The sequence below is a fragment of the Cyprinus carpio genome, chromosome A11, assembly GCF_018340385.1.
Source record: "Cyprinus carpio isolate SPL01 chromosome A11, ASM1834038v1, whole genome shotgun sequence".
Taxonomy (NCBI): Eukaryota; Metazoa; Chordata; class Actinopteri; order Cypriniformes; family Cyprinidae; genus Cyprinus; species Cyprinus carpio.
Window position 1 is genome coordinate 16,365,674 of NC_056582.1, and position 25,676 is coordinate 16,391,349.

Here is a 25,676-nt window from a genome sequence, read left to right on the forward strand (position 1 = left end):
ATATCATTGCAATCTAATATGGCTCTCATGACTGGAAGGGAGAACAAATGGGCTATAGCACAAAGCCAGAAAGGCATCCGGGCTTATTACCAAATTGGCCTTTCGTAGAACAAGATCTCCACACAGATGCTATGATAGCCTTGCTACCATGGGCTATTCACATAGCATAATGTGGTAAATCCTGGTCACAACCCTGAGGCAAGCCCATAACAGATATGTCACTGTGCTAGTGGGCTGTTACTGCAGTGCACTGCAAAACCCTGGCCTGCTCGCAAGAGTCTCTGAGCTGAACTGGATGGTTATGACTATAGGAAATATTGATAAGGTAAGGGGAAATTTATGGCCAGGGAGTCAAGGAGCTTCTGGCGATGGTACCTATGAACTGCCTGACGGACACAAGAATAGACTCAAGGTGGTATATGAAACATTAAAGGGACTGTTCATCTAAAATCATCATTTACTCACTCTCATGTTGTTCTTGAACTATATGACTTTTGTGGAACACAAAAGGTTAACTTAAATGAACTGTGTTCTTATCAAACACGGAACCATTATGAACACTGCAGTCACTGGCTCTTGCATGTCTCGTAACCAAACAGATACAATATAATGACATCACATTTCATTTGAATATTAAAAATGACAATTAAATCATTAAAAAAATGAATAAATAACATATAAAGTATATATAATAAGCAAATAATGAGGTGTTGTTCCAGAATAGTTTGACTTTCTTTTGTGAAACATAAAAGAAGATATTTTGAAAAATGTTTCTGTGTTTTTGTTCATACAGTTTGGTCCAGTGTTGTTTTGGACGCCACTGACTTTCATTGTTCAAAATATTATTTAATAATTTTGTGGAAACATACAGGTTTGAACATGAAAGTTGAGTGAATGACAATTTTAATTTTGGGGTGAATTATCTCTTTAAATTTATGTTATTTCTGTTAGAAATATTCTACTGTAAGTACCACTGCTGTCAAGAGCAACACTCGTTTCTTTTCAAAGCTGCACTGTTCAACACCAGACATGACCAAAGTCACCCTCAGAACAAAAGATTTTGAGACTTTTTTGTTGTGTCCTGTCACCAAACTTCACAACGGACAGTGACAAGCTCCTGTCATTGTTGGGAGCTTCCGCTGAGTGCAGTGATTCGCAGCCTTGACCGAGACGGCAACTTTATATCATCATTGGCGACAGGCTCTCTGTGATCTTGACAGAGAAAAGGAAAATCACATTTTACACTTTCTGTCCAACATAATCCAAATGTGTTGAGGGCCCAATGCGCTTGGCCTGCTTGAACTCTGCAGATGAACAAGTGACAGATTAGGGCAAAGCTATTTGGGGGGGTGGGGGTGGAAACAAAAGGGCTCTTAATTAATTACACTGATCCTTGGTGATGAAGGGGCAGATGAAGAGGAGGTTAAGCTATCAGCAATTAATAGCAAAGCCTCAATGAAGCCTCCTGGATTTAGTTGTAAGTCGGGTTGGGGGGTTTTAAAATGCAGCTCAACGTACTGTATACGTGTTTGTATTTGCTTGCAGGATATACTGCAGCATAGGAGAGAAAGTGTCACAGCAGTCCAGCGGAGATGTGAAGGGAAAAGCTTTTAATCCATGCTGTGACGTCTGTTCTTCACAGACGAGGAGGAAGATGAAATGCAGAACTCACAGAGTGATCGAAAGGAAGTAGAGAGGGAAAAAATGCAAGCCTCATATATACACAGAAAAGATTGCAGAAGGCATAACCTCATCTTATTTATGGGGGGGAACCCATGCTAACAAAAAAAAAAAACAAAGGAAAAAAAGGGTAGAATCAACAGAGGGCTTCCATGTAAGGGGAAGGGCACCTTTCTCCAAGACATTTCTGATCTATATTTCATGTACTTTCTGTCTTTGTCTCATGTGTTGAGCATCAGCTTGAGAGGTAAGTTTTATCTTTTTTTTCCTTCCTCTTCCTGCTGTGACAGCTTCAAGTCATTGGTGTCATATATCAGTCCCTCTCCAAAGGGTGCTATAAATAGACTCCATCCACACATTCACTATTGCAAGATATGTCATGGTGCCATCTCATCAGCAGTCAACAGTCAATCATTGAGTTCAGCAGCCATCCTATTAGTTATGGACTACAAACGGTTCACTCTCAAGCAACAGCACACTAGCAGTACTGACTGAAAGTAGACAAGAAACTAAACATTCAGACCATGTCAGAACTTACAGTAAAACAAGCAAAACTCTATATATAGGATATCAACCCTCATCCGTGGGAAATTCAGTTTTTGACCACCAACCACAGTGGAAGCTGAAAGACCAATTTTACCAGCCATACTTACATACAGTACATACATAAAAACATAAATTAGAACAAAAAAAAAAAAACACAATAATTAATAATTAAATTATAATTAATTACATTTATTATTTAAATTATACTACTATAATGTAATACATTTTCATTTTTTAAATGAATTTATAATGGATATATTATGTATTATATACAGCTTGTAGTCTAGGCCTATAATAAACATAATATAAATAATAATACATTTATGAATTTCAAAAACATCCTGGTTGCTGGTTAGAAGTCATTTTCTGTCCTCTTTTGACCCCCTCAACGTTTGAATAAGTGTGGCAGATTGTAGACACGGAAGTAAATGCACACTGCTATGATTGGATAACAGTTGTGTACGTTTGACAGACAACATCCTTCACGGACACTGCTGTGATATAGGTTAAAAAAACATATAAATACTCAGTACATATCAAACGATCTGTAGTAACAGACACAGCACACCACACTTGGCTAATAAAAGCTCATTCTGATTTTAAAATTGTGTGTTCCTTGGAGACGCACAACAGTTCTGCTGTGGCTTTAATAGGTAATATTTGCATTAACTGCATTAAAAAAAAATTTTTTTTCATAACTAATTAATTGGATTAACATGTTAAACTCACAGCCCTTTGCAGTACACGGCATAAATGAATAAAGATGTAGTTTCTTAATGATCACTAATACAACTGATGGAAAGATTGCAATATTGACATGTACTAAACACTTCTCACTGTGCTCCTCCTTTAGCAACACCATAACATTTGGGTTGCTGTTGGATGCGAAATGATTGACTTGGTCTCATGAGAGCAGAGTATGGAATACCGAAAGTCTATATTTTGTACATTTTGACCTTGGAAAAGGCTAAAGGAGTTTATTGTGCTTCGCCTACAGTAGGTAGTTCCAGTGCGGGCTACAACCATGCATGTCACTTCTGCAGGCTGTATCTTACACTGTGATATAAACAGTCCCAAATCTCATACCTTTTTTCCGACAATCTGACAAACACCTGCCACACCTACATACCTACCTACCTCCCATTAAAAGAACAAAATACAACAACTAAAAAACGAAAAACAAGGTAAGTCTTTTGGAAGTTCTCTCCCAAGCGGTTCCATTGTAGTCAGCATTAAGTCTTAAAATGATTCTGTTGGCTTTAAAACACGTTTAATTTTCAAGAAATGGCTCCCTTTTAATGTTTTGATTCAACATTCTTACCTGTTGATCAAAATTTGCCTTAAACTTACACAAGAATTTTTTTATTTAGTACGTTTCAGAAGGGTGTACTCATTTTTGCAAAACATTTTATCACTTGACAAGAAATCTATTGATAAGAAATCTAATTTTCCTGAATAATTTTGACATGCATCTTTGGTAATTGATCAAGCAGACTTGCTGGAACATCATATAACATTGTGTTACATTGGGGAAGTTGTGGCCTAGTGGTTAGAGAGTTTGACTCCTAACCCTAAGGTTGTGGGTTCGAGTTTCAGGCCAGCATTACCACGACTGAGGTGCCCTTGAGCAAGGCACCGAACCCCCAACTGCTCCCCGGGCGCCGCAGCATAAATGGCTGCCCACTGCTCCAGGTGTGTGTTCGTGGTGTGTGTGTGTGTTCACTGCTGTGTGTGTGCACTTTGGATGGGTTAAATGCAGAGCACGAATTCTGAGTATGGGTCACCATACTTGGGTGTATGTAACGTCACTTTTTCTTTTTTTTTGTAAGAACATTAACATGTCTTCTAAGTAAAGATTAATTGCTTAATTTGTTAAGTTTCAGAGGGGGTATACTAATTTATGCTGTGCACTGTGTGTGTGTAATTATATATATGGACAGAACCACGACATAAGATTAAGTACTATAAAAGAGATTTAGAAAACATTTCTCCTCCATTTTTCCCCCTTGTGTTAATCCCAAAAAAAGAAAACAGCCAAACCTGATACAAACCTTTTTCCAGCTTGTCTTCCCACACTTCAAAGCACCTGGTATGGAATCTCTATGGTATTAAAAAAACACTCAAATAAGAGCCATCTTCTCTCCATCCTAATGCTTCATCGGGAAAAATTATTTGTTTCTTTTCCTTCCCATGAGACATCTTTATACTTTTCAGCACTTCTAGCGTACAGCTTTTCCAGCTGAAGTAGATTTTTAGTGGAGGGTTTTTAGCGTGTTAAGGCTTCTTTAACGCAATTAAACCAAACTCCAAATCACCCGGAACACACAATCTTGCAAATTACACATTGCAAAGCAAAAAAAATCTACTTTACAGTTAGAGCACATGCAAACCCACTTGCAAGTTCGAATCTGGCTTGTGTTGTTTGCCAGTCCCATTACCCCCTTTTCTTTACCTCAATATCTCTCAACTACCCGCAAGGAAATTTTTTTAAAAAGTCTAAAAAGTCAACAAAACGAAGAGCTGAAGGATACAAACATGAAGATGGATATATAATCTGACTGGCACAATTTGTTCAAACTATGAAAGTTCAACATTATAATACAGCTTAGGTTAAGTATATGCATTTGAACAGCACTCGTCTTGACTCAGTGTTGCATTTAAGGAACAATGAGTGCCTGTTTGTGCGGTATACAGGTTTTTTTGCAAGGCTTACAAGTGGGTCAGATATTGCCTGGTGGACTGGTTACGGGTGGGGATAGAAACCCTACTGATCCGCATCAGAGGTGAAAGACCTGATAACAGCTATCTCCTCCGCCTAACAAGTCCACCCACCAGGCATTTACAAAAATGGCAGAACTGTGTTTGCAGATCAGTTGTTCATGGTGCGATGCTACAGCACTTCTATTTTATTACTGGAGACGAGCAAGTCCCCCAAAGGCTGTTCTCTTTTGATCTTGGTCTTCAAGTGCCCCCCATTCCAATCCCTGCACCAATAAATGTTCTCCCAAGCGAATCAGCTGCCAAAACCTAAAAGTAAGATGTTTTGGAGGTCTTGGCACTGGGCAGCATGTGTTGGTCAGTGCCAAAGCCTCCAAAACATCTTACTTTTAGGTTTTGGCAGCTGATGCGCTTGGGAGAACATTTATTGGTGCAGGGATTGGAACGGAATGGGGTTGTGGCAGTCGAGGAGCAAGCCTGGATATATGCTGACAGTAAAACAGAAGATGTCTCCTTAAACCCATCTCACCTCTACAAGAAACTGCTGCTTTTTAACAAGACAGATACAAAAGCCATTTCTAAAGACACCCATGCATAACTAGACCAAATTCATACTACCATTAGATGCCATTCTGATCTGATGATGTCACAAAAAGTGTTTATATGTAAAAAAAAAAAAACTAAGCAGAACTAGAAAAGAAAAAAATATACTGACTATAGAAAATCCCATTACTTTTCCCAGCCCACTTTCAAAATCTAATGCATTTCAGAAAAGATAGATAGATAGATAGATAGATAGATAGATAGATAGATAGATAGATAGATAGATAGATAGATAGAGAAATAGATAGAAAATGGAAAATATTAAAATAAAAAATATATTATATATATATATATATATATATTCCAGCTGTGGAAAGCAATGATGTGGAAAAAGTATACCGTCGATCTGTTTGTCAGAGTTCCAAGCTGTTGCAGAAAATGATCAAGCCATTTCACCAACAGCCTTGACTTCCCATCTATTGGGTTGCAATAAGCTTAATTTAATGCAGCCTTATTGATTTATTCTCAGGTGTCCCACAGTCATTAACGTAATTGGATGATCACTTTATAACACCCTCACATGGTGACTGTGGTAATTTGGCACCTAGATTCACCATTCAGGGGTATTTCACCTAACTTCGTTAGGTCTTAAAATCTAGCCCGAAATATCATCTTCCAGACAGTAAAATTGATTTCATTCGTTTTTGACTGACTCTGAAGCCATTTTAGTCTGTCTCTTACCCGAGTTCACCATTTGATATATGAGGAGCTTGCCGTTCTTAACAGCTCCTATTGATCCACAACCTCCCTCTCCTACTAGTGTGACTGGAAAGCTTCCATGTCACCTTGTAATTCCCACAATCCTGGCAATGCTCCTGTAAGATCATCCCATGGTCAGACTCTGTCTGTGGAGGTTGCTTCTGGGAGACTTTAATTTCCTAGCTAAAAAAAAAAGCATGGTATACAACAGTTTCTAAAAGTACTTTGTCTTCAAGAAAAAAAAAAAACTTTTTTTTTTTCTGATAAAGGGAAGTTTCTGATTAGCCTTTCATCCTAAAAGCAAAAAAAATATGCTTTTTGTAACTGAAAGTCTCTCACCTTCCATTCCTGGGCTTTGGAGGTAAAGACAGGCATGCGGCAGGCCAGCAGTGGACACCAAAACGGAGCTTTTGTCTTCCCATCATCCTCTGCAGAGAACCAACCCGGTGTGTTTTCGTCTCCTGCAAGAGATTAGGTTATATTTGGCTTAGTTTATTGTTCATTCTTCTACCCTATCAGATCATGCGGAGTGACATCACATCTCATATGTGTATCTAATTATACAAACTGATGTGTGTCTGTAGTTAAGGTGTTTGAGGCTCCTGGTGTGCACTCTCTGAAGATATTTTCAGTATAGCAGACTAATGAGCCTTCAAAAGTCTCATTGCTGCAGCAGGTGTCCGTCTCAGCATGTGAAGTAGCAACCTGCAGGTTTCAATTAATGAAGTCTAAATTCTGGAGGCGTGAGCCACCTAGGTCTTCCCACGCAGCCACTTTGACAGGTGTTTACAATCGCCAAGCACAATACTTGCCTGCCAGCAACCGTTCTCTATTAAAGCAATTCAGTAATTACCTATCATGGCCATCTTATGCTTGCATAAAAATGTCGTGTTTTTCTGGTCTGGTCCCCTGCATCTTTGCAAGCACATCAACTCAAAATTAGCCCCAGAAACCACAAAAACAGGCTACAAACAAATGCAGTCAGATTGGACCCGGCTCATTTGTTTTCACAGTGTGAAAGGTACGTGGCGCGGTTTGACGGCCGATGTACCATAGCTGTATCAACGTGCAAGTCAGAGCGGGAGACTTAAGGGCCAATTAGCTTGAGTTTAGTCTCAGTGTTTCTCAAGGGCTCCAGGAGGATTTCTTTCAGATTTCATTGAAGTCGTGCAAATGGCCAGAGTGCGACATCTCTGTATATCAGCGCTTTGTGGTCAACACCCTCTTAAGAGGTGTTAATGCTTTGATTTTTGCTTCCATTCTCTATCCACTTACCATGGAGCCGACTCTCTAAAATCAATGCAATCAATGGTGTACTTCAAAAGGTCAGATTTCTAAAACTTCTACTAAACTTCTCAATGGTACTTCTTTGCTTGTAAGTACAGTAAGACTGTGGATAAGACTGCACAAATTCTTAAGATAATTGCACACAATTTGCAATAATCCCCTTTCAATACTTTAAGTCCAGATATGAGAATTCTTAATCTAATCGTTTTATACAAAGTTGATCCTAATTCTATGGCAAATCTATGCATTATTTATAAAAGTATTAAAAAGTAATTACATTTTTTGAAGGACAATGGGAAAACAGAAGTTCATCAACTTTTGAAAAGAAAAGAGGATGAACTTTGCCGGTGAGAAATAGGATTTCCTCCTGCTCCCACAACACAGTGGTCACACTATAAAGATCAATTCTAAGGGAATATTTCTGCGTATCTGTCAACATATTTGACTGATGTACTGTAGATAATAAAGTTCAGTATCACAGTCAATGGATTTGACTATGAGAGAGCTTTGGACAATAGTTACATACAGTTTATTACTATTATTATTGATAATCCACAGAATAATTTTAGAAATACAAATACTTCAGGGAGGGAGGGAGGGAGGGAGGGATGGATGTGGTACACACAAACAACACTTCTGATTTTGCTACTTTTTATGAACCAATGATCATGAAGAAACTGAAAATAAAGATTAAGCCAACTAGTTTTTGCATTCTGCTAACATGCAACCTTCTGTGTGTAATAGGGTGCTAAAAAAATCGCAATCACCACTCGTTCTGACGGAATGTTTCTACACACAAGCATGTTCTCATTTATAATCAGTATGTTAAGTTAAAGCTTAATAAATCACACATACTGCGAGGAAAAACACTGTATAAAACACTGTATCAAGAAGGTTTGTCAGATTATATTTAAAACGCAGACAGCACCCAAGACAGACTCAACCAAGTCTGGCCTTAGAGGACATTATGTTCTCATTGTTCACCTTTATTTCTGCTTCAATAAACTACACAGACTAGCAGGTCAAGGTTTGACTGGGTACCTTTAGCAGTTAATCCCACTGGACCATGCAATAACTGCACCAAGCTCTTTATCATTATTTTTAAATATCACGTAAAACATCAGCCAAAGAGCACACTATGTTTTTTGCATAAAAGTAAATGCTATCATGTAGGCACCTTTCTCTGCATCCCGCAAATAAAACCCTGACCCTGTAGACTGTCAGACAGATATAATAAAAGCAAGGCCTTGATGTCTTTCTTTAGGCATTTAGAAGCAGAGCCTTGACTGATATTACCTGTTCCTCTTTCTCTCTCTCTCTCTCTCTCTCTCTCTCTCTCTCTCGGTGTGGCTGTTTATTTTTTTTTACAGCACAGTGAAGCATGAAAGTGAATTTTACTGACTTACAAAAGCATCTAATCCTTCCACCCATCACGTCTCCTTTAGATTTGCAATCAGGACTGAATTCTCTATATCTTCTCATTAAACAAAAGAGTTCTGCTATGATCTCACAAGTTTGCCCTTTGGAGAGATGATCATGGAGCATAGTTCTCTTCTAAATCACTGTAATTGAATTCTAGCTGTCAGTCAGCCCTACTTATGGGTCATCGGGTTCACTGTTTACCTGCCTTGCACTCTGGCACTTAAGCTAGCTATTAAATTAGCTAATAATTCTGCACGAAATGTGCTTTATGCTGATTTTTTGTCAGAAAAGGTCATCATCCCCATTTTGAACACTTTTAGACATTAGTAAATACCTGAGTTTGTCCAAACATACATGCTCAAACTCTCAGGAGAAGAGTTAGTAGCTTTCGCTGGCTCACTAAGAGGCACGGTACCATTGACATTCAGGCCTTTGAAATATATTAACAATGTACAATAATTGATGTTTCGCTCTCAATAAATGCTGCGGTGGCAAGTGAGATGAGGCATTAGCGTTGTCTAGGCTTGTTTTATGCCCCTGCATAGCAAGGGCTAGCGCTGCTAATGACTTAGGTATAATGCATTCAGTCCACATAAGCTCCCAATACCCTGGCTAACACAATGCGAGGAACATGGCAAAACTCAGCGGCCAAACACTCTCTGCTCACTCCCTCATTAACAATGCAGCAACCATCGTTCTATTCATGCTGTGTCCAAAAACTCAAGCCGCTTAGCAAAGGATAAGCAAACAAGTGTGCACCTCATCAGGGAGGCTGGGGTTTAACCAGGGGTTGCTCATTGATAGCTGCTGTCAGAGTGTGAGAGAAAAATAGACAATGGAGAAGCAGAAAGTGAGAATGAAGGTGGGAGAATGATGGACAGGACAGAGGATTTAGGCTCAAGGTTAAACAGGTATCTCTACCAGACAGACACTGGATGAGAAACTGGGATAAAATAAAAGTTAAATATATTTGCAATTCATCTGCATATAGGCAAAAAGCTGTCAATTTATTTCAGATAAACTGTATTAGAACTATTCTACACTTTGGAAATGTTCTGGGTTCAACTAAAGTGAAGCTTGGTTGACAGCATTTGTTGACAGGTTGACAGAGTAATGTCAGTTACCACAGAAAATAATTTAGTTCTGGCTATTTGATTTTAGAGAATTTATAGAAAGGCATTTGCAATGGATTGTTGTGTCTGTAAGGTTTAGAGGATGAAAAATGAAGTTTACATTTTTGTTAAAGCACTTATTTGAAAAAATAATAAAAAGCATTTAATTTTCTGTAAAAAGAAAGTCTGTTAATTGAATTAAGTTGTATAAAAGCATGGGTTTTTAAACTAGGGCACCCTGAAAGGGTACAGGATCATTCAATAATTTATATATTTAATAACTCATAATTTGAGAAAAATCTTTACATTTTAAAAACAACATATATTTTATAACATTTGATCATTATAATATCATGCTTATACTCACAAAGTATGGGTCTTTATATATGGAAATATACAGCTGCCTTTTTATTTTACCCTCGCAAGGGGATGATCATATTTGGGGTTCCTTAATATCAAAAAGTTTGAATACCCCTAGTTCATTTATTTACACTCTTCTTTTTATATGTATTCTGCATGGTGTTTGCTTCAAAATAAGAGACAAAAAGAGGCCTAAATTATTTTCTGCAGTAATCAATATATTCACCAATTCATGCCCCAATGTATACTTGTCCATACCCCAAAACATTCTTTCAGCAGAATAAAGCTTTTGAAGTATTTTTGCATACCAATCCCTCCCCACTAAAGATATGTTGAGTATCTCTAAGTATTTTGCTCCACAACTTCAAAATATATTATGCTATTCTTAAAGGGGTCAAGGATGCTACATGCACTTTTACAAGTTGTTTGAACTGAAATGTGTGTTGGCAGTGTGTGTACACAACCAGCCTATAATCATAAAAATCCACCCAGTGTTTTTTTTTATTATTATTATTTAATTTTATTTACTAAAATCTTTACCCCTTTCTCAAATCGAGCCATTCTCAGATGATGTCTGCGTGATGACGCCCCTCCCATGATAGTTTGATTGACAGTAGTGTTTCAGCACAGACTGGACTGGCGTCTTAATTTAGACCCGCCCTGAGTGAGCTGTCATCAGTCTGCCATTGTTTCGACGCCGGAGCAGATGTAGACAAGAATGTCTCCTAAGCGATTGAAGTGTTTTGTTGTTGGATGTAATAATGAACTTAGCAGTCGTCATTTACTCCTGATATCTGAGCCACTGAAGACGCAGTGGATAACATTTGTTTCCGAAGGGAATGAGCCCCCGATCTGTCTAAATGTGTCTATATTCATGCGCATCATTCATGATCCAGCCTCATCTATAGAAGAAGGGAGTATAATGTTTTGTAAGGAATCTTTGCAAATCGCCTTTCCTAATAATGTGCTAATTAGCGAGTTTCACGATGAATGCAGCTAAAGCTGGCTGCACACTAGACGATTTTCAAATTTTAAAACCATGGGAGACCACAGACAAGAAGACAGTTCAACTGATTTTTAGCCCTATAATCCTCTGAACGCACACACGAGATGATTCGACCAGACTGAGAGACCACACACTTGATGACTGTAAGAACGATTTCACAGTGACACTTGATCTCATGGAGACTTGTGAGATCAAATGTGACTAGAGAGGAAAAACAAACAGAGGACAATCAACGTTGTCAGCTGGCTCTCCTGGCACGCGTTCTGTTTCATAGTGAAAAACAAAGTATAAAAAAAGAATATGGGTGATGTTCTCTGCTTTCATGGCATGTTTGTGGTTGCCAAGTTTCAGCTATAGAAGCATGCAACATCCGGTGACGCTTGCTCGACACTCCGTCTCGATCGGGAGCAGATAAATCATCATAATGACACCACACAATAGAGGATTTTTTTGGACAAAAAAGCATTTGCGACAAGCCGTGAATCAGGCCACAGCCCCCGATGGTTCAGGGATGCAAATCGGGTTTAAAATAAGCCTTAAAATCATCTAGTGTGCGGCCAGCCTAAAGTAAACAGTCCCTCAGAGAGCAGCTCGGAACATAGGGGCGGGGTCAGCAGAGCTCTTTAACATTTAAAGGAAAATGCTATAAAAATGGCTTGAATTTAAAAGAGCTGTTGACAGGGTTAAAAAATAAAGAGATTTTAACCAAACTATGTTACAGACTTTTCATTAAGACCCTAAAGAATCATATCAACTTGTGGAAAATGGGCATCCTATGACCCCTTTAAGTTCCACACGACCACCTAATTGTAGAACTCCCACACTATTAGTGCTCTTGTATTGCTTTTTCCTCAAACATTCAAATTCCCATCTGAATGCAAATTGGAAAACATTCATCAGAACAGGCCAGAAAACTGCCACACAGTGAGGCTGTGAATAGCTGAACCACAGCCTTTCTGAGTACTATACTCAGATGCTTTCATCAGTGGTTTGCTGCCTTGACTCTGTGAAAGAAGCACAAGCCGTGAAAGCAAATGCAGGCACATCTATTTAGAAAAAAATGTGCATACACCATTTTTAATTAACAACTATGTACTCCAAAACAATACACTGAACTTTAGTGAACTTGTTTGTCATTCACAATAATAGCTAATAACCACTTGTGGAACTAACGATTTTTCCCAGAAGGTGCTTAGCAAATATACAGAAGCATCACATAATAGGGATTTAATTTTAATTATGCTTTGGCATTATTAACGAACAGCGGTGGGCTTTAAATCTTCTGTGATGATTAATTACAAAGAAGGCCAATCTATAACCACTTTGACAAAATCAGCAAAGCTACAGGCGAATCAAAAGAGTCCACAGGATGTTGCTCAACACTGAGCAGCACAACTGTTTATTGAATTTCTATTAATATTTATAAATCATAAAAAAATGCACACTTATTTTTGGTGTTGTGAATTATAACAGCATGGATTAATGCCATTAATATAACATAAAATAACATAACATAACATAACATAACATAACATATGCTATATGATTTCTATATGCTGTTGCTTGGGTTTTGAATATAGTTTCAGTAGATGAAATCATACTGACAAATCAAAAGTTGATTCAAACTTGTAATACACAAAGGAAGAAAAGTCACAATCCATTAATAAATCAGTCATTAGGAAGCATAAGGCTCAATGTAGTGTATAGTTACTTCAAAAAATTATTTGTATGAATTAAAAGCTTTAGGATACGCAATGAGTAAACAATGGCTTTCATAGCCTTTCTTTCAATTAAGCATGAGCATTTTCCAATTTTTTTTTTTCCTTGAAAGCATCAATGGGTTTCAAAAAGTGTTTTGATGGAGGAAAGCTCAGTAACTCGGTCACATTTGAATGTTGGAGAAAAAGTGTGGGTGGGTGGGGGGTCACAATTGCTATGACATCCGTAGATGCTATTCCTGCTTGCTAAGTTGCTAAGCCATACAGTGAATGAAGAGACAGGTTTAGGCCACTAGCACTTCACAGAATTGTTCTAAAAGTCCTCTTTTCTCTCATTATGTAGCCATGCCAGTCAGACCACAGAAGTGATCACTGATCAGGAGCGAGAGAAGACGGAGTGTGTGTCACTCAGGTGGAGTGAGGTAAACTACCTCTTGCTTTCCTTCCAGGTGACAAACAGTGTTTATCAACAACCTGAACCATCTCAGCAATAGGTTTACAAATGATCCGGCACTATTCGGCCCTGCACCTAATTTACAATGCTTTACTATCAGTTGCTTCCTCTACCACAAAGAACATTGAGTAGATACACACAAAAAGAATCTGAGATCTCTGTATCCCTCCCGCCATGCTGAAAACTTTTCATTTCCAAGCTTTTTCCTATCAACTCTGACTAATGTGCCTTTGCATTTGTACATGTATGTGCATATATTTACTGACAATATAAACATACCACAAGCCCAGTGCTGAGGAAGCTACTTCGAACTTAGTTTACCAAGCTACAAACTAGTTATAATTTAGTAGTTAGCTAGTCAACAACCTAGTTTACCAAGCTACAAAATAGTCATACTTTAGTAGTTAGCTAGACTACAAGCAAAAAAAGGACAATGACAATGACCTGCACTGCTTCTACATAAGAATGTGAAAGATTTTAATTATTATTATTAATCAAAGAATCCTGAAAAAAGTATCACAAGTTCCAAAAAAAAAGTAATAATAATAATAACAATAATAATAATAATAAATAATGGTAGTGATGGTATTTAAAGATAATTTACATAAGAAAAATACAGCAGTGCACATCAGAATTTAACTATTCTGCTTTTAAAAAATAAAATAAGTCCTAAAATGCTTGAATATATGAATCAATTTTGAATCAGTTTGCTTTCATGAACTGTCATAACAGAACTGATTCACTAGAATTGGGCATTTCTGTCAGGAACCCTTGAAGCCTGCAGGTCAAACATATGAATTAAAAGTGCACCTGTGAACATGCATCAAGGGAGCATTTGGAAAAAGAATTAGGCCTTTTCTCTGCACCACATGTTGTGGTGGCAATCTGCATGATTAATGGAACCCTCAGGACACACTCATCCACAGTCATGTTAAAGCTCTCGATCTCATGCCCCATAAGTTCCCAGCATGCTGCCACAATATCACAAACACTGTTTTCTGACAGCCTGTATTATATAGATTCAAGCATATGTTACTCATCGCAAAACCCTGTTAATGGCTCTCATAAGAGACAAAACAGCTTCTGTGCATTTTATATTAGACAAAATTTAAAGCTAAAAGCAGGGCGTATTGCAGAAATCTGTTAATCAGGATCAATACATGTCAAAGAGGACATATAGGATTGAGGAATATAGGGATCGATAACACAAGGAAGTGGCTTGTGTTGTAATGCACTGCCAGACAGGAGGTGAAGGGTCCTAAATGACTACAATCAAAGGTTTTTTTCTGCCCACATTAGACCGACATGTCCTCAAAGGACATATGAGAGCTCAACAACAACAGGCCACCCATGAAATTGCACCAGCATTTCTGTTATTGTAATTTCATTTGGCTAAATGAGTACGCAATGTGGGGGTGTAATGAAATTAGGGTGTAACTAACATCTTCAGCAGGTTGGATAACGATTGTCTCGTCTGCACAAAAACTTGGAATGTTTTAATGTACAGAAATGATGTGTATTTCAGAATCACATTCCAAATGAGACGTTACGACTCTGCAAAGTGAAGTGTGAAAGTTACACTGCGAGTTGCGAATTTAAGCTCATTCTGGTCGACAAGTTTGGCTGAGATGGAACAAAGTCTGAGAGACAAGAAAAAGCAGGAAAGCAAATGGGGAAATGTAGATAAAGCCAAATGGCTTCTTGTAAAAAATGCCCAGAAAGAGAGAAAGGAAAGGTGGGGAGTGAGTTTTTTTTTTTTGTTTGTTTTTTTTTTTGTGAAAAGGGCTCTCAGGAATGCTTGGCATTCTCTACTGTCCTTATCTAGCTGTTTTCATTTATTTATTTATTTTTTGGAGGGATGCTGCCACTTAGTGTCAACCAAGATTGCTATTTGCCTTTTGCTGTAAAACTCTTTTCAACAACAGCTCACAAATAGCCACAGGCAGCATACATAAGACCATTATTGTTGTGAAAACAAGATAATTTACCAAAAGGCGGGGGGATAAATAAATAAAACTGGAAAAGCTTGGACACCTTAGAATGATTGGAAATCTGATATAAGAGGTAAAAACAGGTTCCAGTAAAGACTCTTGCAGCTCTTGGCTCCTAGACGTAGTCCCAGTTCACCCTATTTCTGCTTATTTCTCCGTGTGCCCATCAAGTAGAATGGTATAATCTTTGATCATGCCCCTCATCAAGTCAAACTACTTCTTTTGTTTTTGTTAAGCTTTAGCTGGTGTGGAAAAAGCTGCTGAAGCATGGCACTGAGAAGTCAGAGTCCATCAGTCTCTAGTAGTTTTGATGATTTGCAGACTGACAGAGGCATTGTATTTTAAAGGGATACTCCACCCCAAAATGAAAATTTTGTCATTAATCACTTTCCCCATGTCGTTCCAAACACATAAAAGCTCCGTTCATCTTCAGAACATAATTTAAGATATTTTGGATGAAAACTGGGAGGCCTGTGACTGTCCCATAGACTGCCAAGTAAATAACAGTGTCAAGGTCCATAAAAGGTATGAAAGTCATCGCAAAAATAAACCAACAGCAACAATACGTGCAATCTGGGTTATATGAAGCGACGGGAACACTTTTTGTAGGCGAAGAAAACAAAAATAACGACTTTATTCAACAATTCCTTGGTCAACGGTCTCCTCTGTGTCTCTCCATATCACCGTATGCTGCGAATGCTCTTCTGTATCATCCGCGCCACAAGGATGCGCTGTTTTATTTCAAATCAAAGCTAAATACACGTAGAAACAGTGCATCTTTGTGGCACGGATGATACAGAAGAGTAGTATACTGAATTTTAGTAAACTGAATCATGCAGTGAAAGAATGTGCACTGGTCTAACCTAGACTTCCTATTGCCTTAGCTAAACTTTAGCTAACTTACATGGTAGCTCTCATGAGTCATGGATGTCAGTGAGACAAATTAACTATATTTGCCTTTTGTCTTTTGGATAATTAGCTGTAAATTCGAGGCACAGCACAGGTAGCTTAGTCTTTTGCTCATCACCACTCACCTCCACACCAAGACAACGCAGTGGAAAGGGAGGGAGGGCTTCACTTCTGCGGCTCTCTGCCTGTTTGTGATGCACGTGCGCCGATCAATGTGGGGAAATCAGGTCAGGTTGGGAAATGCTGAGACTTTCTCCCCTCCACGCAGGCGCAGCACAGCACAGCAGTGTAGCACGTCTCAACAGTTCCCAACCCGACCTGATAGTTTGATTTTTTTTTTTTTTTTTTTTTTTTTGACAGGGAAAGCTGTGCGCAAACAGAAACACAAACACACACACACACATATATAGGTGCTTAAGCCCCCTTTGATGTCTATGTGTGCACATGCCTGATTTCTGGCATTTCTCTTAGAATGAACTCTGAATAAAAACAAAACACCCTGGTTCTAAAATAATCTTTCTTAATTATTTAAATAATAATAGTACATTTCAATATGTTTAAATAATAATGATGATTATGATTGTAATTGTTATTGTTATATCTTAACATTTTCTGTCATTTCTCTTAGAATGAACTCTGAATAAACACCCATCTGGTTCTAAAATAATCTTTCTAAATATTTGAATATGAATAATAATACATTAGTAGTAGTAGTAATTTTAATACTTTTTTATTATTATTTTATTTATTTATTATTTTTTGTTTAGATCATAACAATCATAATTAAGGATTTGGATCAATAGACCTCCAGTCATGAGTTAGTGGAGGATAAAATTCAAACTCACTCAGTGCTATTTTTGCTAAGTGGAACCTGTTGACCCAGGAGATCTTGCTGACGGGGCTTGGAGTGTTGAAGACAACCGTGAAGCTCACAGGACGACCAGACCTAAAAAACATGAGAAAAACATTGGACAGGTGGTGAGATACACTGATCTAACCAACATGGGAGCACTGCCACGGCCCTTTGAGTTAGGTAATCTTGTCAAATTTCTATAAAAACACATCACAACATGGTGGTCCATTAATTATCAGTATTAATAATACAGTGAAATAGTTTTGCTGCAGTGCACCAAGGAGCCCTGGGAAGAGCAGCTGCCACTCTCCCCAATACAGCTTGATCTCAAGCTGAGTCTGAATCTGTGTGCTGAGTCTTATTTTTCATGAAGTCTGTGCTTATAGGAGGAAAACGCAGAAAGCAGAGATGAAGATGGTATGGAGATACATAACTTTTGTCTTCCTTAATTTAATCAAAGAGACAGTATGAAGGTCAAGAAGACCATAAGCTCCGTGGATGTGGTGGCATGTGGGGTTATGTGGAGAAGGAAGGAGAGGGTCAGGCCACAAGATGAGGTGAGCACGCTGAACTGATCTGAATTCTAAGCCAAGATGTTTAGCCAGGTTAATGGACCAGAATTTTTCAGCAATGCCTTCTTCAAGGGGGGAATGAGTGAGCATGACTAAGCACTGTGTGCTTCTGGATGGGATGAGGTTTTTAATACGAGTTATTAAAGGAGATTGGCCACAAGAAACCCACCAGGATTTGACTTTGGAGAATGACAGATTAAAACTATATGGTAGGAACACACACACACATACTTAGTAGTGCCCTGAAGAAGCTGCATAACCGAAACAAATATAACACACACAAAAAAAATGTGTTCCCAAAAGAACCTTTCATTGAAAAGTTCCTACATAAAAAAACTAGAAAATTAGATACCCTTGGGTCTAGAGTATTTGTGTTTTCATGGCAGTGTCATAGAAACTGTGTTCCCAAAAGAACCTTTCATTGAAAAGTTCCTAAAAGAACCACTTCAAAAGAACCTTTCAACCAAAATTTCCTAAAAGAACCACTTTCATTCCAAAAATATAATACCAATTTAACAATGAATATAATTAATCCAAAAAATATTTTACTGCAGTGGATAATTTGGATGTCCGGTAAAAGATTTTTCATAGAAGAATCTTAGATGCCAACAAAAGCATCTACGTGAGATAAAATGCTCTTTGAATATAATTTATGCACATACATTAAATGTTGTAACACACTTAACTAACTTTTTAAGGGAAGAACTAACTTATAAATCAGATTTAATGTTTATGATTCCCCTTTAATAAATTTAATTCCCCTTTAATATATAATAAAAAAAAAAATGTAAAATGCAGTTCCTGTAAGTAGTACGCAAACTTATGAGCTGAACAGCAGCTCTGCACTCTCCTTAACACAGCTGTCCAGGTCTTCAATGAGTCAGGAACCCATTCTACACTTGTAAAAAAAATTATTTGACTTAATTTCTAACACTGTGCCTGGGAAAGAGAGTCTTTCAGCAAAGGCTCAGGGACACAGAAAGCAATTCACATTCAGACATCATTAGAAGGTAACTGACTGGAGAATACGATGACGCCAGCCTTGGCTACTGTCATACCAGCAGCCTCTGCCTGCTCGGCATTCATTTCTAGCCCAGGAGACACAGAACGAGTCAGAGAGAGAGTAAGAGAAAGGAAGGAAGAAAAGCACGAAGTGCAAATACACAGATTCAGAAGAATGAACTAAAACCTTCGAAGACACTCCAAGATAAAGAAAGCGAATTCCAAATGAAATTCAGGTGATGCTTGGCTCCTTCCCAGAATGGCAAATGCAAACAACAACTCACAGATTTCTTTTACTTCACGGGGGAATATAAGCAAAAAAAGGTGGGATAGGGGGAGGGCTGGTTGTTCGGAGCGAAGTAAGTGGGCTCCATGCTTAATTTGATTCTTGGGATAAAGCTGGGCACCCACGTCAGTCTAAACATGATAAACAGAATGGCCCTGGGTTCCTCCCGCTGGCTGATTGAAAATCTGGGTGGTTGTTATAAGATGTGTGAGTTAGTTTGTCTCTCTCCGTCCTGAATGAATAAAAAAACAGCAGAAGAGGCAGACTCCCAGGCAGAAAGGGCAGAATGGAGAGCAGAAAACAGACTGATTTATGGCTGCAGGTCAGTGCTGTGGCATGTGTGTGACACTAATGCAGAATGACAGGACAGATGGCGGAATGGAAGCAAGACACTCAGCTCTTCTCTGTGCCGATTAGAGGAGACTGTAAATCACACAGGAAGTGGCTTTGGAGAAAGCACTCTATGCCTATAAGCTCTATAAACCCTACGCCTATTAGTGCCAGATCAATTGACCTGTCAAATTCACATTTAACCCTGGGTTAACATCTTTTTAAAACCAAGTTAAGGCATCTTTTTAACTCTGGGTCTCACAAATGGGTTAGCAATGATTTCAAGTTGTTTAGCCACAGACAACCAATCATAAACCCAGGACCAGTAAAAGGACACAGCCCCTGAGTCCTGTGTCCTGAGTCCCCTGCTCTACTGTCTCTACACACATGACTGTGTGTCTTCCCACAGCTCCACACCTATTATCAAATTTGCTGATGATACTGTGGTTCTGGGCCTCATTTCCAACAATAATGAAGCCCCATACTTGGATGAGGTAGAGAAACTCACATCATGGTGCCAGGACAATTGTCTCACTATGAATTTGAGTAAAACTAAAGAGCTGATTGTGGACTTCAGGAAGAGACAGCACCGGCCCTATACTCCTCTTATGATCAGCGGGACCCCTGTGGAGAGGGTGAGCAGCTTAAAGTACCATGGTGTAAACATCTCAGAGGACCTTCACACATCCAAACTCAAGTTAATAAAGCCAGGCAAAGACTATATCATCTGCAACAGCTGAGGAAATTCAGGGTTTCACCAGCAATCCTGAAAACTTTCTATTCAGGTGACCATAGAAAGTTTATTGACTCATTGTATATCAGTGTGGTATGGGAACAGCTCCAGGCAAGACTGCAAAGCCCTGCAGAGAGTTGTGCGCTTAGCTGAGCGCATTTCAGGGTCTGCTCTCCCCTTGCTGCAGGACATCTACCTCAAACACTGCAAAAGCAGAGCTGTTAAAATCATTAAGGACTCTAACCACCCTGGTAAATGTCTTTTCATTTTACTGCCATCTGGTAAGTGCTTCCGTAGCCTGATGGCAATAACTGTGAGACTTAGGAGGAGCTTCTTCCCCCAGGCCATCAGGCTCCTAAACTCAAACTCAGTCTCTTAACTTCTACATGACTTAACTTCTTCACTTAATTAAGTCAAGTCAAGTCACTTTTATTTTCACATCACCACAGCACATGTGCCTTGGTGAGTGAAATTCTTGGGAGCGTGCTCCAGAAATTGCAGAAACAATTTACATATAACCATACAGACTTCAACAGATGAAAATGTGCAATATGCACATACATATAATCAGTACACACAGTGTACTATTAGACATACTTACAGTTAGCACTACACATTATACGCAATACTTACATACATACAGTTAGCACTACATATTATATGCAATACTTACAAACATACAGTTAGCACTACACATTATACACTATACACATTATGTACACATTCCATATTATGTAGACATATATACGCATAAAAATATGCTAAGGTGCAACAGATTGTACATGAACTGGATACAGAAAATGTCATGGATGTGCATTGGATGGTATCTAGTAGTAGCAGATAGATTATTGTATTAAATGCAGTGTGTATGTATAGTCCAGTGCTGAACTGTTGAAGTTAAAGTGCAGTGTATGGCATACCATATTGTGGGAGTATGCTGTAGGGTGTATAAGTTTTGACTGTTTATTAGTCTGATAGCCTGAGGGAAAAAACTATCCCTCAGTCGGCTAGTGCAGGATCAGATGCTGCGGAGACATCTTCCTGAGGGCAGCAGAGAGAGCAGTCTGTGGGACGGGTGGCTGGAGTCACTGATGATCCTTCAGGATTTCCTTACACACCGCCTGGTGTAGATGTCCTGGAGGGAGGGAAACTCACCTCCAACAATGTGGCTGACAGTTCGCGCGACCCTCTTCAGAGCTTTGTGGTTGCTAGCGGTGCTGTTTCCAAACCAGGCAGTGATGCAGCCCATCAGGATGCTCTCTATAGTGCGAGTGTAGAATGATCTGAGGATGCTGGGGCTCATTCCAAACTTCCTTAGCCGTCTCAGGAAGAAGAGGCGTTGAAGTGCCTTCTCCAGCACTGCATCAGTGTGTGTAGACCAGGTGAGATCCTCACTGATGTTAACACCAATGCCATCAGGAACCACAGCTTTGCGGATATTGACCCATCGGAAGGATCGGGTTACATCCGTGACAGAGACGAAGATTGCACTCACCTCTTCTGCAGCAGCTGCGGGAGTGCTCTCTGTGTAGGCGGTATTGTGAGCTTCGAAACGAACATAAAAGTTATTAAGCTCATCCGGTAGAGAGGCGGCAATGTTCACAGTAGCTGGTTTACTCTCTTTAAAATCTTTATGTTATCGATGCCCTGCCCCATGCTTCTTGCATCGTTGGTGTTGAATTGTTCTTCAACTTTGTTTTTATATTGTCTTTTTGTGGCTTTAACTGGCTTGTTTGCGATCATCAGTGTTTCCAGATTTAAAAGCGGATGTCCGCACTGACAAGGCTGGTCAATCCTGCTTAATCCATGGTTTTTGGTTGGGGTAGATGCGGATTGTTTTTGTCCCCACTACATCTTCTACACACTTCCCGATGAAACACGTTACAGTTTCTGAGTATGCCTCTATGTTGTCATCAGACACTGCCCGGAACATATCCCAGTCCACGTGAGCAAAACAGTCCTGTAGTATAGCATCTGATTGGTCCGACCAGCATTGAATCGTCCTAAGGGCGGGTGCTTCCCGTTTCAATTTCTGCCTATAAGCAAGCAGAATGGAAGAGTGATCTGATTTGCCGAAAGGTGGGTGGGGGAGAGATTTGTAGGCATCCCGGAAAGGAGAGTAGCAGTGGTCCAGTGCACGATAACCACGCGTGTTGATGGTGATGTGTTGAAAATATTTTGGAGCTATTGTTCTGAAGTTGGCTTTGTTAAAGTCCCCCGTAACAATAAACGCCGCATCTGGGTACGCAGTTTCCTGCTCACTTATATTCCCATACAGTTCCTTGAGTGCCTGGTCTGTGTTGGCTTGAGGGGGAATGTAAACAGCTGTGATTATGACCACTGTAAATTCCCTCGGTAGCCAGAATGGTTGACACAGAAGCATATGAAATTCCAGATCAGGGGAGCAGAAGGATTTAATAGAGTGTAGGTTCCTTTCATCACACCATGAGTTGTTGATAAAGAAACAAACGCCCCGACCTCTGCTTTTCCCTGTGAGCTCTTTCGTTCTGTCCAAGCAGTGCATGGAGAACCCCATAAGCTCGATGGCTGAGTCTGGAACCACTGCAGACATCCAGGTTTCTGTGAGGCAAATAATGCAGCAGTCCCTTGTTTCTCATTGTTATGAGATACATGCTCGCAGTTCACAGAGATTGTTGTCCAGTGACGGAACATTAGCCAGCAAAATGGTTGGGAGAGGAGGTCAGAGGGGATGACGCCTGATTCTGACAAGGACGCCGGTTCTCTTCCCTCTTTTCCATTGGCCTTTCCTCGGTCGCGACCGTGCGGCCCAGACGAAGGACTCTGATGTGGTGTTTTGTAAACAAAGCGCCAGCATTCAAGAACTCAAAGTCCGGTTTTCGTTTCGCGACATAGGAACCTATGTTTAAAAGCGTGTGTCTGTTGTAGACAGTTATACAAACAACATCCAACACGTAGGACAACAAAATAACAAACAAAACAAACAAAAAACTGTAGAGTTTACTCGGAGCACGCAACATGGGCGCCATGCTCGGCGCCATCTTGGATTCATCCAAATATCCATATATTATACTTAATATACTTATAATATATTATATAATATATTATCAGTAAGATACTTAATATACTGACATTATTACTAGCACACAGCATTTTCTATATTTTTTATTTATTTACTTTTTTTACTACCTCTATTGCTGCTATGTAAATACCCTGTACAAACTGTTTGCACATTCTTCTCTTGTACATTCCTGCTCATCTTAATATTTATCAAGTCTACAGTATAGCCTACTGTCCTGCACATTTTATTTTATTCTTTTTTTACCTTACTTTTTCCATACCATCTTTATATATAATTTTCTTGTGTTTGTATTCTTTAATAATTGCACTGTCCATGGAGCGGACCTGACATACATTTCACTGCGGGTCATATGCTCTCCATATAACCATGTATGTGACAAATAAAAATCTTGAATCTTGAATAGACTGCCTCAGTTCTTACCTTATTAAATATTGATATGCTTTCATGCTGTTTAATTTCGGTATGCAAGCGAAACAATGAAAGCAAATGAATTAACTTGAGTGATTATTGTTTTTGTTATTTTTTTAGAGATATTTCTAGCGTTTCAAAAAACAATCTATGTGCCCAATCTGTATTTGTCCAATCAATGTTACTAACCTCATAAATATGCAAATTCCTGAAGCTCAAACAGGCAGTAGCACCATCATGTTCATGGGAATTATTTCCAGGCAATGTATGAAATTATAAAATGTGATGCGATGCAAGTCACTTTGAACAAAAGCATCATGCAAAATGCATAAAAATGTAAAATCTAAATGTAAATAAGAACATTAAGCCAGGGTTTACAAATATGCAGTGTGAAATTTTGAAACCTGGAAACCTAGGATTATTTACTAACCCAGGACATGGTATGAATGATCTTGGATTAACAATTTCAGATGTGAAAAGCCACTAGGCACAACAGAAAATGTCTCTAAAAAGCTGATTTAAATACAGTGCATGAACAGATCTCAGCAGACCTAGAAGAAAAACAACATTCTAGTATGAAAAACTTGGAGACTTGCCACTGTTTCAGCCATCTGTCAGTATACTATATTAATATTTTGTTCTCAATCAACCCGCCGTGTTTTTGTGTAACAGGAAGAATACATAGGCACATACACAGACTTGCAGCAAGTTGAATGGGTGATGTTAATTATCCTGTTTCCTAAATGTGCATCAGCCTCCGTGGCTCCAACGCTTTGAAATTCCATGTGTCATCGTCCCCTTTAGCTGCATGCTAAGAGGAGTTATCTGATGAAGGCTCCTAGACTAACAGCAGGTGAAAAAAAGAACAATGGATGCATGCTGCCTCTCTCCCCAGGTCTGTATGTGTGTGTTTTATAAAGAGAAGGGTAGGTGAAGAGAGAGATGATTTGTGTATGTGTACCAAAGAGAGAAAGAGATGGCTTTAAATTTGTTTGTTTTTTGTTTTTTTTGTTTTTCTGTATTCAAAGCTTTATTCCCTTTTCTTCTCTGCCTCGCTGCGATAATGTTCTTCTTTTCTCCTTAACAGAATTTTTTTGGCCTGGTTGCCACCTTTTATTTATAGACCAGTGGAGAGAGGAAAGGAAATGATTGGGAAAGAAGGCAAAACCAAATCAGGAAATGTTGTGAGCCGGATTCAATTAGCATCAGCCACATGAGCACTATACCTCTGACAGTTCTACTGGGCTCTATTCTATTTACTTCTGTTCTATTTTAAATATATCTTGTGTATTCTTATATTTCTTCAATGCTGCTGGTCTCTGAGAGCTACTGAACAAATTTTGTTACATTATTGTAATGAAAATAAAGTTCCTTATCTTAAGTTTCTTATCTTATTCCATTCTCATTCATTAACGGTTTAATTAAGGATATTTTAGAACTTTTGAGGAATATATGTTTGCAAAAGAATTAACAGTTAAAAATTAAATTCTTAGTATAGTATTGAATGCCCTCAGAAGTTTGTTGCCGACTGTAGAGATCACTAGTTGCACTGTACGTTTTTAATTCACAGACTAGTAAGAACACATGAAGACAACACTGTATAATTTCTATTCACTAAAAATAAAAATTCTTATTTCAGGGATCAGGTAATGTCAATTACAAATAGGTGAATTTGGTGTTAAAAGCTCAGCCAAGTATTGAGAAGCCAGACCATGCAGTACCTTGTATATTAACATAAGGAATGTAAAATCAACACAGAAACTTACTAGGAGCCAATGCAACGATGCTAAAACAGGGGTTATATGGTCAACAACCCTAACCCCTGACAAAATTCTAGCTGCCGAAATTTGCAAGTACTGAAGTTTGTTGATACAGGATTTAGACACTCCAGTGAGAAGGGCATTACAATAGTCTAAACGTGAGAAG

At 38.8% G+C, this 25,676-nt stretch overlaps 1 protein-coding gene across 4 annotated transcripts in view; it reads right to left on the bottom strand.

Annotated features, from left to right (window-relative positions):
* The window catches only part of arhgef10la (Rho guanine nucleotide exchange factor (GEF) 10-like a), a 112,933-nt gene that overhangs the window by 34,559 nt on the left and 52,698 nt on the right, over positions 1–25,676 (bottom strand). For all 4 annotated transcript variants that reach the window (XM_042766511.1, XM_042766513.1, XM_042766510.1 and 1 more), the window contains 2 exons: positions 17,351–17,451; positions 6,586–6,707 (listed from right to left, as the gene is read on the bottom strand). In XM_042766511.1, the coding sequence (XP_042622445.1) occupies positions 6,586–6,707; positions 17,351–17,451 (223 nt within the window). The remainder of the gene's footprint in view (positions 1–6,585; positions 6,708–17,350; positions 17,452–25,676) is intronic.